The sequence below is a fragment of the Triticum aestivum genome, chromosome 5A, assembly GCF_018294505.1.
Source record: "Triticum aestivum cultivar Chinese Spring chromosome 5A, IWGSC CS RefSeq v2.1, whole genome shotgun sequence".
In the NCBI taxonomy this organism is placed as follows: domain Eukaryota; kingdom Viridiplantae; phylum Streptophyta; class Magnoliopsida; order Poales; family Poaceae; genus Triticum; species Triticum aestivum.
The window spans coordinates 480,866,330-480,878,708 of record NC_057806.1 but is presented as its reverse complement, the minus strand read 5'-3'; the positions used below and the strand labels follow the sequence as shown (position 1 = coordinate 480,878,708).

Genomic DNA, 12,379 nt, shown 5'->3' with positions numbered 1-12,379 from the left:
GTTGAGGAATATCCTCTATAACCGACTCATCTAGGGTGACCGCGTTAGCTACCAGAGGCCCAAAGAGTTGTTTATAGTAGTTGGAAATATATGCCTTGAGGTTCTCGTGCCCTACAATAGTCCCTTCATCTTGATCAAGCTGGATTATCTTCTTCTTCCTATATTTGCCATTTGCAATCATATGGAAAAATTGTGTGTTGTCATCCCCGTGGACGACTTTAAGCACTTTAGCGCACAAGGCCCATTTCATATCTTCTTCTCTAAGAAGAGTATGTAAGCTCTGTTCAGCCTCGGCTTTAGGAGCCTGCTCAGACGCATCAAGCAAAATCGATTCATCTTTAAGGTCTAAAGTCTCGATCCGTTGTATCAGTCGTTCTTTCTCTTGTTTGTAAACCCCACTTTCATTTCTGGCCCAACCCCGTAGAAATTGTCTGAGATGTCTAATCTTATTTTGCTATCTTTCTAAATGTGATCGGCCTTGAACGGGTTTCGCCCATTCTCTTGCTACAATGTCAAGAAAATTTTCTTTTTCAAACCAACTTAGTTAGAAAGAGAAGTTATTTTTGTTCCCAATGTGTGTAGAATCCCATGAATCTAAAAGCAAGGGAGTGTGATCAGAGATCGCCCTTTGCATCGCGTGAACCAACACTAGTGGGTACTTCTGCTCCCATTCCACACTAGCGAGTACTCTGTCCAGCTTCTCGTAAGTTGGAGTAGGCAACGAGTTGGCCCATGTGAATAGTCTACATGTTAGTTCAATCTCCCGCAAATTGAGACTCTCAATTATCATGTTGAACATTAAGGACCAACGGCTATCAAAGTTGTCATTATTCTTCTCTTCTCTTTTTCGGATAATATTAAAGTCTCCTCCGACTAGAATAGGGAGTCTTTCATCCCCGCAGATCCTCACCAGATCAGCAAGGAAATCAGGCTTAAGTTCCGGTTGGGCTGCTCCATATACAGCCACCAGAGACCAGCGGAAACCATCCAATTTTGACCTCACCCAAAATTTGACCGCAAATTCCCCTTGAACCACATTAAGCACCTCTAAAGTTTCACATTTAACCCCCAACAAAATCCCACCGGATCTGCCTCTAGGTGGTAAAACATGCCAATCAAAATCAGCTCCACCAGTCAAATTTTGGAGGAACTGTGAGGTGAAATTATCTCTTCCCGTCTCGAGAAGTGCAATAAAGTCAAGTTTATGCTCTATATATGTTTCTGCAAGGAATCTTGTTTTAGCCAAGTCTTTAAGACCTCTTGTATTCCAGAAAATTCCTTTCATATGTCATCATGAAATTTTTTCTTTAGCTTCACCCTAGCACTTCTACGTACGGCCGATGTAGGATATACCTTCCTCTTCCAGGAATGCTTAGGTTTCTCCAACACCGTCGGAACCCCATTTAACCCGGTGGGATCCAGCCCCTCCGACTGAATGCTAGCCTTCGGCTCTGACTCTTCAACCTCACCTTCGACTTCCGAAGTAGGAAAGATATCATTACAGAAACTCTCCAGGGCCATAATACCTAAGTTATTAACCTCCTCATCATCCATTGGCCGTACTGCGGCCATATTACGAATAATTTCATAAGCCCGCTCGGCTTCTAAGTCTAACATGTGATTAACAGATTTGGCAATTTCCTTCCCATTAGAACCTAGTGAGACTCCTAGGTCATTTGCCTTATTTATAATCTCAAGTTCAGTAAAATGCATAATGGAACAACTTTTATTAAATGACATACCTGTAGTCGCCTCGACATCTCGAAGCTTGGCTGCCCTCATAGCACGCCCTGACTGCAAGTCGTCCGCATCCGGTTGTTCCTGGATCCAGTTACTGATACGCCTACCAGCCGAAACCGGATTCACGATCCCACCGAATGCAATAACCTCATCAGTTGTCCTCGCCCGCGGTAAATGCTCCATGGTCTTACTCCCCCATCCTGGCGGGTGAAGACGCAGCCGCCACCTCCGTCGGCGCAGCGGAGTGGTCGGTAGAGAGTGTCACTCGAGCCACCTGCTCGTGAAACCCCGCTGAGGCGCTGAAGCTAGTAGGACCCGCGGGTGAAGGGCTCATCGGTCGTGGCCCGTCCGCCGGCGAAGATGTAACCGCCCCACCTCCGTCGGTGTAGCAGAGTGGTCGGCAAAGGGTGTCACTCGAGCCTCCTGCTCGTGAAACCCCGCCAAGGCGCTGAAGCTAGTAGGATCCGCCGGCGAGGGGCTCACCGTCCATGGGCCGTCAGCCGGGATAGGGAGTGTCCCCGAGACCTCCTGTCTTGTTGTGGCCCCCATCGTCGCGGTTCCTGGTGCATCAATGACGACATCCATCTCCAAAGACTGCTGCTCAAAAAACCCCTCATCCGAAGTATAAGACACGTGTGTCGGTAGCGATGGCAACAAAGTTTCGGAAGGATCTTCAGACTCTACCCTCTGGCTCCAAAGACGACTGGGTGCAGAAGATGCTCCAAATGAACCAAACTGCAATGAGTGCGTTTGCATCGGCGTTGAGGCACCTTTAGCAGGCTCAGGTGCCCTCGCAGACTGTCCATCATTACTCTTAGGCACGTCCCGGGGACCTAGGTCGGGCGTCTTATCTTTCCTCCCAGCTGTCCCGTCACCCTCCGTCGTGTCCATGTCCTGATGACCATCCTCCTTCTGGAACATAGGTACATCCTCGAACTCGACATCTAGGGCGTATGTGACTCCTTTATATGTCCATTTAACCACATCTGGTACATCTGCAATGCTAACCACACTGACAAGGAGTCTCGCAACACCATTTGCGCGAGTGAAAGGCATGTCAACCTTCTCCGTCTTGCCAATGAGAGACCCTATGCTCCATGTTACAAGAAAATGATTAAGATGTTTAGGTGGTGCTCCCATAAAGCGAACCCAAACCTGAGTCAAAGGGGTACCCTGTAGCTCCTTCTGTTTCCACTCATCAAATTCCAGAACTATGCTAGTTCCCGGCACTCTGCACATACTGAACTTGAGAATATGAATCTGATCCTTCCTCGAAGGGAAATCCACTTTGTAAGTATGATCCTCAATTCTGACCAAGTTCCAACTGGAACTACCAGGCGCAAGCTCGTGCAGCAGTTGCACAATCCGTGCCTCCGACAAAGTACCATTAGTAATCTTAACAGTGCCTGGGAAAAAAGTATCCACAAAATGAGATGTCTGCTCCACCTCAGGAGTCTCAAAGAACATCAACTCAGCACAGCAAACTACATACATAGTCACAACCGGTTTCGGACCAAGGAGCAACGGACACTCTCCAGTCAAGTGTTTAGGTTTACGACAGTAATCACAAAGCTCTACAGTGCACACAGCGACAAAATGACCTGGCTCACCACACCGGTAACAAGGCAGTTTATCTTTCTTATGTGCCCACTTTGAAATTTTACCGCCATCAGACTTCTCTGACCCCTTGTCCGAAGCAGAGTCCTGGTGCTTGGTGCCACCCTGTTTGGTAACCGGGACCTTGACCGCAGCGAGCACCCGAACTGTGTCCAAAGCATCCCTAGACAAGTTGGAATCAGCAGGAGGCCCGGCAGCCGTGACTGGCTCCTCCAAAGCATGTGCGGCCGGAACGAGGTCCGTCTCCGATGAGGTCGCCGGTGGTGGCGGACGAGGAGGAGGAGGCCATCTGCCCCCTCCTCACCCTCCATGGTAGCTGCGGGAACCACTGTGAGACCGCAAGTTAGGATCGGAAGTGCCCTCGACAAAATTGCCGAGGGGACCTTGAAAGCCACGCCCGTTCCCACCGTCATCAACCCAGGCATAACCACGGCCTCCACCAGTGGACGAAGAACCTCGGTGCTGACCGGCGCCGTATGCGTCATAACCATCATCGCCCCATTGCCGGCGAGGCGGATTCCGGAATCCTTCATTGTTGTTGTACTGTCCTCTGCCAAAGTTGCCGTTCTAACCATGATTGCCCCCCCTGAGCCGGAGCAGCGCAGTTGTTATCCGCCATCCGGCCATCCCGAGCGGGAGGTGCATGACGCCTGCCGTCCACCCTGGCCGGCGGTGGAGCAGCAGCGGGCGGAGGCGGGTAGCCATTGCCGCGCCCAGTCATGGCGACGAACCCAGCCGGCCTGCTGGTCCTCTTGGCGGCGCACCCAGTCCCTAGCGACGGGAACCCGTGACGAGCAACTCGGCGAACCCTAGCGATCTGGTGAGAAACGAATTCTCGATCCGCAGGTACGTCCATAGCTGATGCGGTAATCATGTTTGCTGGGCCCGACGGCTCATGAACTGCATGCTGGGCCACATACCCAGTTGTGCATGGTTCCACGTCGTCCCGCTCAGCTTCAGGGCCATCCTGGCCCAAGAGCTGATTCAAACGAGATGCCCTGGCCGCCCGGATCTCAGCCGCCGTGACGGCCACCGGCGCCCGCGGCTGTGTCACCGGCCTAGCCTTTTTCTTCTTCTTTCTTGTAACTCTAGTCCAAGAATCCGACAATAAGAAACCTGACAATGTGATTGGCTTAATACATACCTTGGACCCAAGGTCCTTTCCATGGCCGGATCGCGGACGCTGCCGTTCTCCGGTGAACTATCCGGCGAACCACCTCCACCTTGTTCAGAATGTAATCCTTGCCGAGCCGGATCGTCGAGAGGAACGACGTCATCTACAATCATAGCAATTTCCTCCTCTGAATATCCGGGATTGAGGGCCTCGCGGATCACATCCGATGGCGTTGGCGAGTACACCACCGGCGAGTTTCCGGTGATGTCCCCGTCGTCATCGTCCTCCTCGTCTGTCTCCGCGAGTGTCCAAAACCTGCCGCCAACGTGTACATGGTGAAGGAATGACTCAGGATACAATATGTATATCTTATTGCTTGGAAAGGGGTCGTATGTGTGAAAGATTGTTGTTTGCTAGTGACCCATGATCGACCAAGCTGGAAAATAATCACAACATCGTTGTTCATGCTAGTCTCAGGGAAATACAGAACGAGCGTAGGATATTTCCAAACATACATAATCTTCGCGTGCACTAAGGCTTAGGCACCCAATTGGGTGATTGCGGGACTAAACAATAAAGTCTTTCGTTGACTCGAGAGTATCTTCTGTTTCGGTTGACTGCTGGACCAATAGTTCTGTAACTTAAACTCTACCTTATGTGTCGAAATGAGGCAAGGATTTGTATATATTAAATTTCCCCATAACCAGGATTGAAGGGGGGGGGGGGGGGGGGTGAGGGAAATAAAAATACACAACGAGGAAGAACAAAGTGAGTGGGGGAGAAAGGGGTAGGGATTGCTAGACTTAGCATGACGATGTGTATTTGAATTTTGAAATTCATTGAAGGAGATTAGAGAGACATTAGGAAGAGGGGTTTGTGGAGTGGAGTGACAAAAGGAAGGTGATTGGGGGTTTGAAGTTGCAGGGGGGAGGTAAGTGGGAGAAGTGACAAGAGTCTAGGGATCTAGATTGCTTCTCGTCTTCCTTGGTTGCTCTCTTTTCTTTTTTGGAAAATGAGGCAAACGCTTCGCCTCATCATATTAATTAAGATAAGTTTTACAACTATTTACACATAGGCCTACTCGCGCGGCATGATCAAACTCAATTGCCTCACTCCCGCCAGACTCCACATATTGGCTTCCTCTTTGATCTTCCGAGTGATGATACTCGGCATCATAGAAGTGCTCTTAAAGACCCTGGCATACCACTGACTCTAAATTTCTGAATATACAAGCATCACAAAGGATTCAATCCCTTTCCTAATGGAACTAATGACTTTCATCACAAAACTCCGCCACTCCATGATCAAATTGAAATGGCACCAAGTGTCGGTGTGAACATCGACAAGGACAAACCAAGCTTTAGTCTCATGCCAGATGCGTCAAGAAAATCCACCATTGAAAAGAAGATGTGCAACAGACTCTTGCTCCCTTTTGCATAGCTGGCACAAGCGCCACCAATGTCTCTGGAACCAGCCAGCCGGTCATCCATACGCAGTCCTAAAGAATATGCTAGGCAAAGAATCTATGCTTCGACGGCATTCAAAATTTCCAAACAATCGGCTTTAAAATTGAAATATTCGTGATGTCCAGTTGCGCCAAGTAAGCCGACTTCGCCGAGTAGTCACCCGAGTCAGTCTTGTTCCACAGGATGGCATCCAAAGTGTCGTCATTGAGATGAACATCTTGTAGACTCGGCAAAAGATTGTATAAATTAGCAGTGTGGTGGATCAATAGCCCGAATTTAAATTGATGTCCATTTTCCAGCAGAAAGAACACTAGAGGTTCTTCTTGCACTTTGAGATGGCGAAGATAAACAACACCATATCCTTCCGCTTTTTTTCCCAAGCCAAGGTGAAAGCAAAACTTTTATAGTTTCACCATTGTGCGGAGCTATGGTAGTCAACTCATAGAAGAGGTCCATGTTAACATAATCACTTTGGTGGCCCAAAACCATCCATGCCGGCTCATAAAAAGGCCCACTTGACATGGAAGTGAAGGGGCGAGGATGAACTGAAAACTTTAGAAGAAGGAAGAATGTGCATATGAAATTGATGCATCTTGTACATTTGTACAATACTACTATATAGTATGTGGTGCCATACACTGATCTCCACCTCAGCTTGGGGGGTCGAGAACCGACTGAATCAAGTAACTAGACTAACCCACGCACAAAACTTTACTAATTAACCGTTTGCAAAAATCAGCAGTGGACTCAGTCATCGGCCTCCAAAATGGAGCTTAACCTTTGCACGCCTGCCGGACGACTCGTGCGGCTTCCGTAAGAACCAGCTCGCGTCCTCGTCTTCCCCACCGTCTCACCACCGCCGTGCACCGTCTTGAGCGCATCGCTTTTTCCATACGCGTGGCGACTCCATCCACCGTCCTCTGTTCCGGTGCCCTCGTCGTCAGCGAGGACGAGCGGCGCCACCCGAGCCGCCTTCCGCCCCTTGCCGCTGGCGACGGCGAGCGCGGAGCTGGCCTTGACGGCGAGGGCGGCCATCTCCTGCCCGGAGAGCGGCCGGCGGAGCATGGACATGGGCAGAGCGAAGTAGAGCCACCCGGGCTGCAGCGCCTCCTCGGCCGCCAGCGCGCGGGCGGGCGCGTCGAAGCGGAGCTCGTCTGCGCTGCACAGGAAGCTCGGCGCGCGGGCGGCGTCCCCCAGTGCCTCGCCCGCCGTGACGGACGCCGCGAACTGCGCCAAGGAGCCGTCTAGGCCGACCACCCTCGCCGTGGCCACCGCCCGCCCGGACCCGGGCTCCACCGACGCCGTCGAGCGCGAGACGCACGAGCCCATCTCTCTTCTCTTCCGGTCTTCCCCTGCGAGGCTGCGACGACGGGCGATGTCTACGTGTGCGCTTCACCTGTCGACGTGTTACCTAGTCTGTCTGTCTGTCTGAGAAAGTGGATTGGATTGGTGATCTACCCGGTGGTATGGACTCTGGATACCGGCGGAACGATGGAGCTGCTATATATACGGGGCCAGGAGTAGAGCGCGCGTTGGTGCGGTGACGCATGCCAATTCGTCATCGATCAATGCGGCCGTGCTGTCAGTGTCAACGGGGACAGGGAGAGCACTTGCTGTAGCGCTGCACTTTGTCCGCTTCAGACCGGTCAAAGCACGCAATCAGTGAGGAGGAGAGAGGGATCTTGGGGTTTGGAGCTCGAGGGGGCACTATTTTGGGGCCATGGAGGTCGTTAATGTGTTCTTTAGTTGGAAAGCGACTTGGAATGCATGCATACATCGTCATGGCTCGCGGCAGCTGATCGTCCGGGACGGGGAGAATATCACATGATACCATGATACCAGTTTCAAAAAGCTAATTTTAGATGTGTCAAAAAACTTCAAAAACAATTGTGAATGTTCATCACATATATGTCTACCTCCCCTAAAAAAAATTAGATCAAAATGTGAAATACACAAAGAGAAACAAAAAAGAGAAATCCAACATGAACAGTGTCAATAAAGACAAAAGGATGAATAGTGCCAAAAACAACACTATTCACAACTACATTTGTCTTTTTTTGTTTCTCTTTGTGTATTTCACATTTTGATCTGAATTTTTTAGGGGAGGTAGACATATATGTGATGAACATTCACAATTTTTTTGGAAATTTTTTGACACATCTAAAATTGGATTTTTGAAACGGGTATCATGGTATCATTTAAATGATGGTATCATGTGATATCCTCTCGATCACGACGTTCCGAAGGCTAATTAACTTCCTCATGCACGTAGGGTCAGGTGGGGCGCTAGTTTAGTTGCCTCTCTTAACAGATGCATGTATGCAAACTTTCTAGTTTAAGCCAACGAGATCTCGCAAGTATGAACATAACAATATACTCCATGTGATATATAGTACTCCCTTCGTTCTTAAATATAAGCCTTTTTAAAAAATCCACTAGAAACTATATACGGATGTATATAGACATATATTAGAGTGTATATTCATTTATTTTGCTATGTATGTAGTTCATAATGAAATCTTTAAAAAGACGTATATTTAAAAACAGATGGGGGAATTGATTAAGCTTGCGATGCTGGCCCTCTAGCTCCTCAAAGGGACAAGATGCCTAGCCGCCGGATCGTGTGCATATTTTTGTACTCCCTTCGGTCCTTTTTACTCTGCACATTGGATTTGCCGAAAGTCAAACTTTGCTAAGTTTAATCAAATTTATATTAGAAATTATTAGCATCTATAATATATAATAAATATAATATGAAAATATATTCCAAGATGAATCTAATGATATTGGTGTTGTTATGTGAATGTTTATAATTTTTTATATAAACTTGGTCAAAGTTGGATGAGATTGATTTCGGACAAACCTAATATGCAGAGTAAAAAAGGACCGGAGGGAGTAGGTGCCAATATGACCATGCAAGTTTACTATATACGGGTTTGCTAACTCCCAGACGAATGAGGATTGGTTATCCCTCGGTCGACACCAAGCACCGTTAATTTGATGTTGAGATCCATGTCAAAAATTAATTATGGACATTAAAGCATACACTAAATTTTATTTTTCCACCAGATGCACACTTTTTAATAACACGGTCAAGATTTTTTTTAGATGTGTATGAACAAAATTGTGAAATCAACTGAGAGGGGTGGTTAATTCTCAATCGATTGGGAGCTAGTCACTCCCTACAATGTACTCCGTACGTTCCATAATGTAGTGTAAAAAAACGGCCTACATATGGGACGGATGAAGTATATGCTTTATCCATTCTTTTGAATAAAGCATCCAACGTAGTCAAAATTAACCTAAATGCTGTTTATGTGTGATCCCTTGAGTTAGTATTCGAAAGAAGTTTGCAATTGTGTAGTTTTTAGGCACACGACTTATATTTTTTAAGAGAAGTAATGGTTAAAGTTAAATCTTGAGATTTGAAATGGGCGCACGCCTTATTCTAGGTGCCTGATTGCCACGTTCTTAAAAGGCTTTGCTAATTCTCAAGTGTCATGTATCAAAGCTCCCCTCCCCTCTGCCTATGAAGGATTGAAAGTATGAATCGACGTCTTAGGTGGATTATTTGGTCACGGATTGCAGCATCACGTGCAGTATGCGAATGCAGGCCGATCTGAGCATATATGATACTGTACGTGCGTACGTTGAAACAGGCCAGGTGCATGCAGCCGCGGACAACGACTGGTCGCTTTGTGCTTTCTAATGCAGGACCGACACGGATGCACTTGGTCGGGTTCCCGTGTAGCCTACCGCATACGATGGTCGACCTAGCTACCAACTCGGCAACTCCCGTCGTGCCCCATGGGCGCGGTCGCCGTGCCGCTCGTGGTTTATTACTCACTGCTCCTTCAGCCCGGGACCAGGACGGGGAGAGGACGGACGTACCGCGCAAGGCGTACGTTCTCACTTGAAGTAACAACCCTCACCGGTCCACCAGACAGTCAGCGTACTCGTATATCGTACGGTGTTGGACTTGGTATGCACCGATGATAGCGTCAGGGGCGGAGCCAGGCTGGAGCTGGGCCCCGGGCCTGCTTCCTTACTACAGTGATATACAGTGATTAAGAGTACAAATTCTGCTACAGTCAACGAAGGTTGCTCCTGCCACGACCCCGGCCCAGGCCCCAGGCCTGGGGTGTAGCTCCCCCACTGGATAGGGTGGCTGGCTGGGCATTAGGGCATCTACAAAGCTGATCTTTCAACCGACCGCAACTGTGCGAACCACAAGGGTCCGGACGTGCTTTGCCATTCAGCCTAGTTCTGTATCGGTTCGCTCGGCAGGTTGGATATCACTTTTCTTATAAACCTGGAACAAATCCAGGGATAGCTTTGCAGACGTCCGGACTGTTGTCACATAAGCGTCCGACAGCCCTGGCCCAAACAAACCCTCTTCCTCGTCCGGTCAACGCGACTATAGAGCGCCACTACCGCATTCATGCCGACCCAGAGCGGACGCAACCTCTCACATCGCTTCGGCACCGAAGTGTCGCGCCGGCCGAGAGTGCCACACATGTTGCTTCCCGGTCCATGCGACTGCTCCGCGTTCAAATGACAGCCCGTCCGTCCGCCTACTTACATTAAACATGTGCGAATGCCCAGGAACCTACTCCGGCGCCAACCGTTCTTCCGTCCGTCTATCGCCCACCATTAACCACCTCGTCAGTTGCCCTGTCATCCACCCGTTGTTTAAACTTTGGGCCCGGCCATAGCCGCATCCGACCTCCTCTGTTCTCTTTCTCTTCTAGGCACCACGCTCGTCAGGGCCTCATGAGCTCCAAAGCCGTTTGGGACAGCCTCTCGTCCGAGCAGAAGAAGGAGATCGCCACCATTACATCTAGCACGCAGGCTGACAAGCAGACGAAGGCCAGCAATGTGGATGCCCCAATAGAGGAGGCGGTCGACGACGAGTTGGCGCCACAATCCTCGCTGGCCTATGCCAGCGTCTCCATGGGTGAGGCCCATTCTTACTACACCGAGATGGTATTGGCAGAGCGAGAGGCTGCGTTCCGGCAGGCACAAGCCGGCCAGGAGTACAACCTCCACCTCCTCAATGAGCACATGCGTGTGGAGGAGCAACTCGCCGTCGGCACGACCATCGCGCCGGACATGGATGTGGCCGATCAGGAGGCATTGCTCGACTACTATCGCCATGCCAGTGACATCTATCGCAACCGCTCACGATACCATCTCCATCAGGCGGAGTTAGAAGCCACCTTCAAGGAGATCAACGAGGCAGCCGATGAAGTGTACGTCAAGAGCGAGGATGAGGGCGACGTCGCCAGCTCCTCAACGGGTGCGCCCTGCTACCACGACCATGAAGTCGGCATGCTTGGGGGTGTCTCCAACAGCGAGGAAGAGTAGAACTTGGGAGGTCACCGACGCTCGGGTCCCAAAGCCACCACTCTTCCCCTCTGATGTGGCCAATGGTGTTGCAGCTACTACGAAAGAGAGAAACGCCATGAAGGTGTCTGGTGTTGTGCCATATACTCAAAATATGGTGAGACACAGTAGCATGAGTACCAAGGAATTGAAGGCGCCAATGCATGCAAATGCAACTATACGGGAATCATCGAAGGAGGACATCAAGCCAAACTTCAGAACGCCACCGTGTAGTTATAACCTGGCTGGTGAAATTCTAATCGAGGTTCCAATTTGATCCTTTTTGCTAAGATTCCTTTAAAAAAACAAATGGGCTTTATTCAACGGAAATAACAGATACATCGTTTGTGAGGAATGGTACAATCTCAAACATAGGCTCCTCAAACTAATCAATGGTAGAAGAAAATCTAGCCAACCTAGCAAGCTCGTGTGCAACCTTATTGGCTTCCCTATTACAATGTTCAAACCTAGAGGTAGGAAAATCACACGCCAAAAAATAGCAATCATCAAAGATTGCCGCCACCACTCCTGCTGACCGTCCGCCATTATTCATCGTTTCAATAACCTCCAAATTATCAGAATTAATAACTAGGCGATTGCAACCCGCACGTTGCGCTAGTGAAAGACCGAATCTGAGAGCCCAAGCTTCCGCTGTTAGAGCATCGATGCAATGATCAATTTTCCAAGTACCCCTGCAATAAACTTCCCTTTGTCGTTCCTCAGGACAGCCCCCGCCGTACCTTTAAGAAGATCATGATCAAAAGAAGCGTCAACATTAAGTTTCACAAAACCCATTGGGGGACGAATCCAACCCCCTCTTTTCATAGAAGCCCTTGGATTGGAAGCAACAACATAATTAGTCGTAAGAGCTTGTATCCCCAGTGAAATCTGTTTTGTATCTTGAGTTCTCTCCTTGTGCACTAATTTACGTCTTTCTCACCATAAATATCAAGACGTAATGGCAATCATCTCCCAAGTATTTTCGAACCCCATAATAGATAAATCTTGGTCAGGCATGAGCAACAAAAACTCGAGGACCGCCTCTCCAGCACGATCA

General features: G+C 49.1%; 1 protein-coding gene across 1 annotated transcript; it reads right to left on the bottom strand.

Moving 5' to 3' along the window:
* Window positions 1–6,587: 6,587 nt before the first annotated feature.
* Window positions 6,588–7,383, bottom strand: LOC123107267 (uncharacterized). Its single transcript, XM_044529260.1, has one exon. It carries the CDS (start codon window positions 7,264–7,266, stop codon window positions 6,685–6,687), a length of 582 nt encoding a protein of 193 aa, XP_044385195.1. The 5' UTR covers window positions 7,267–7,383; the 3' UTR covers window positions 6,588–6,684.
* Window positions 7,384–12,379: the final 4,996 nt, after the last annotated feature.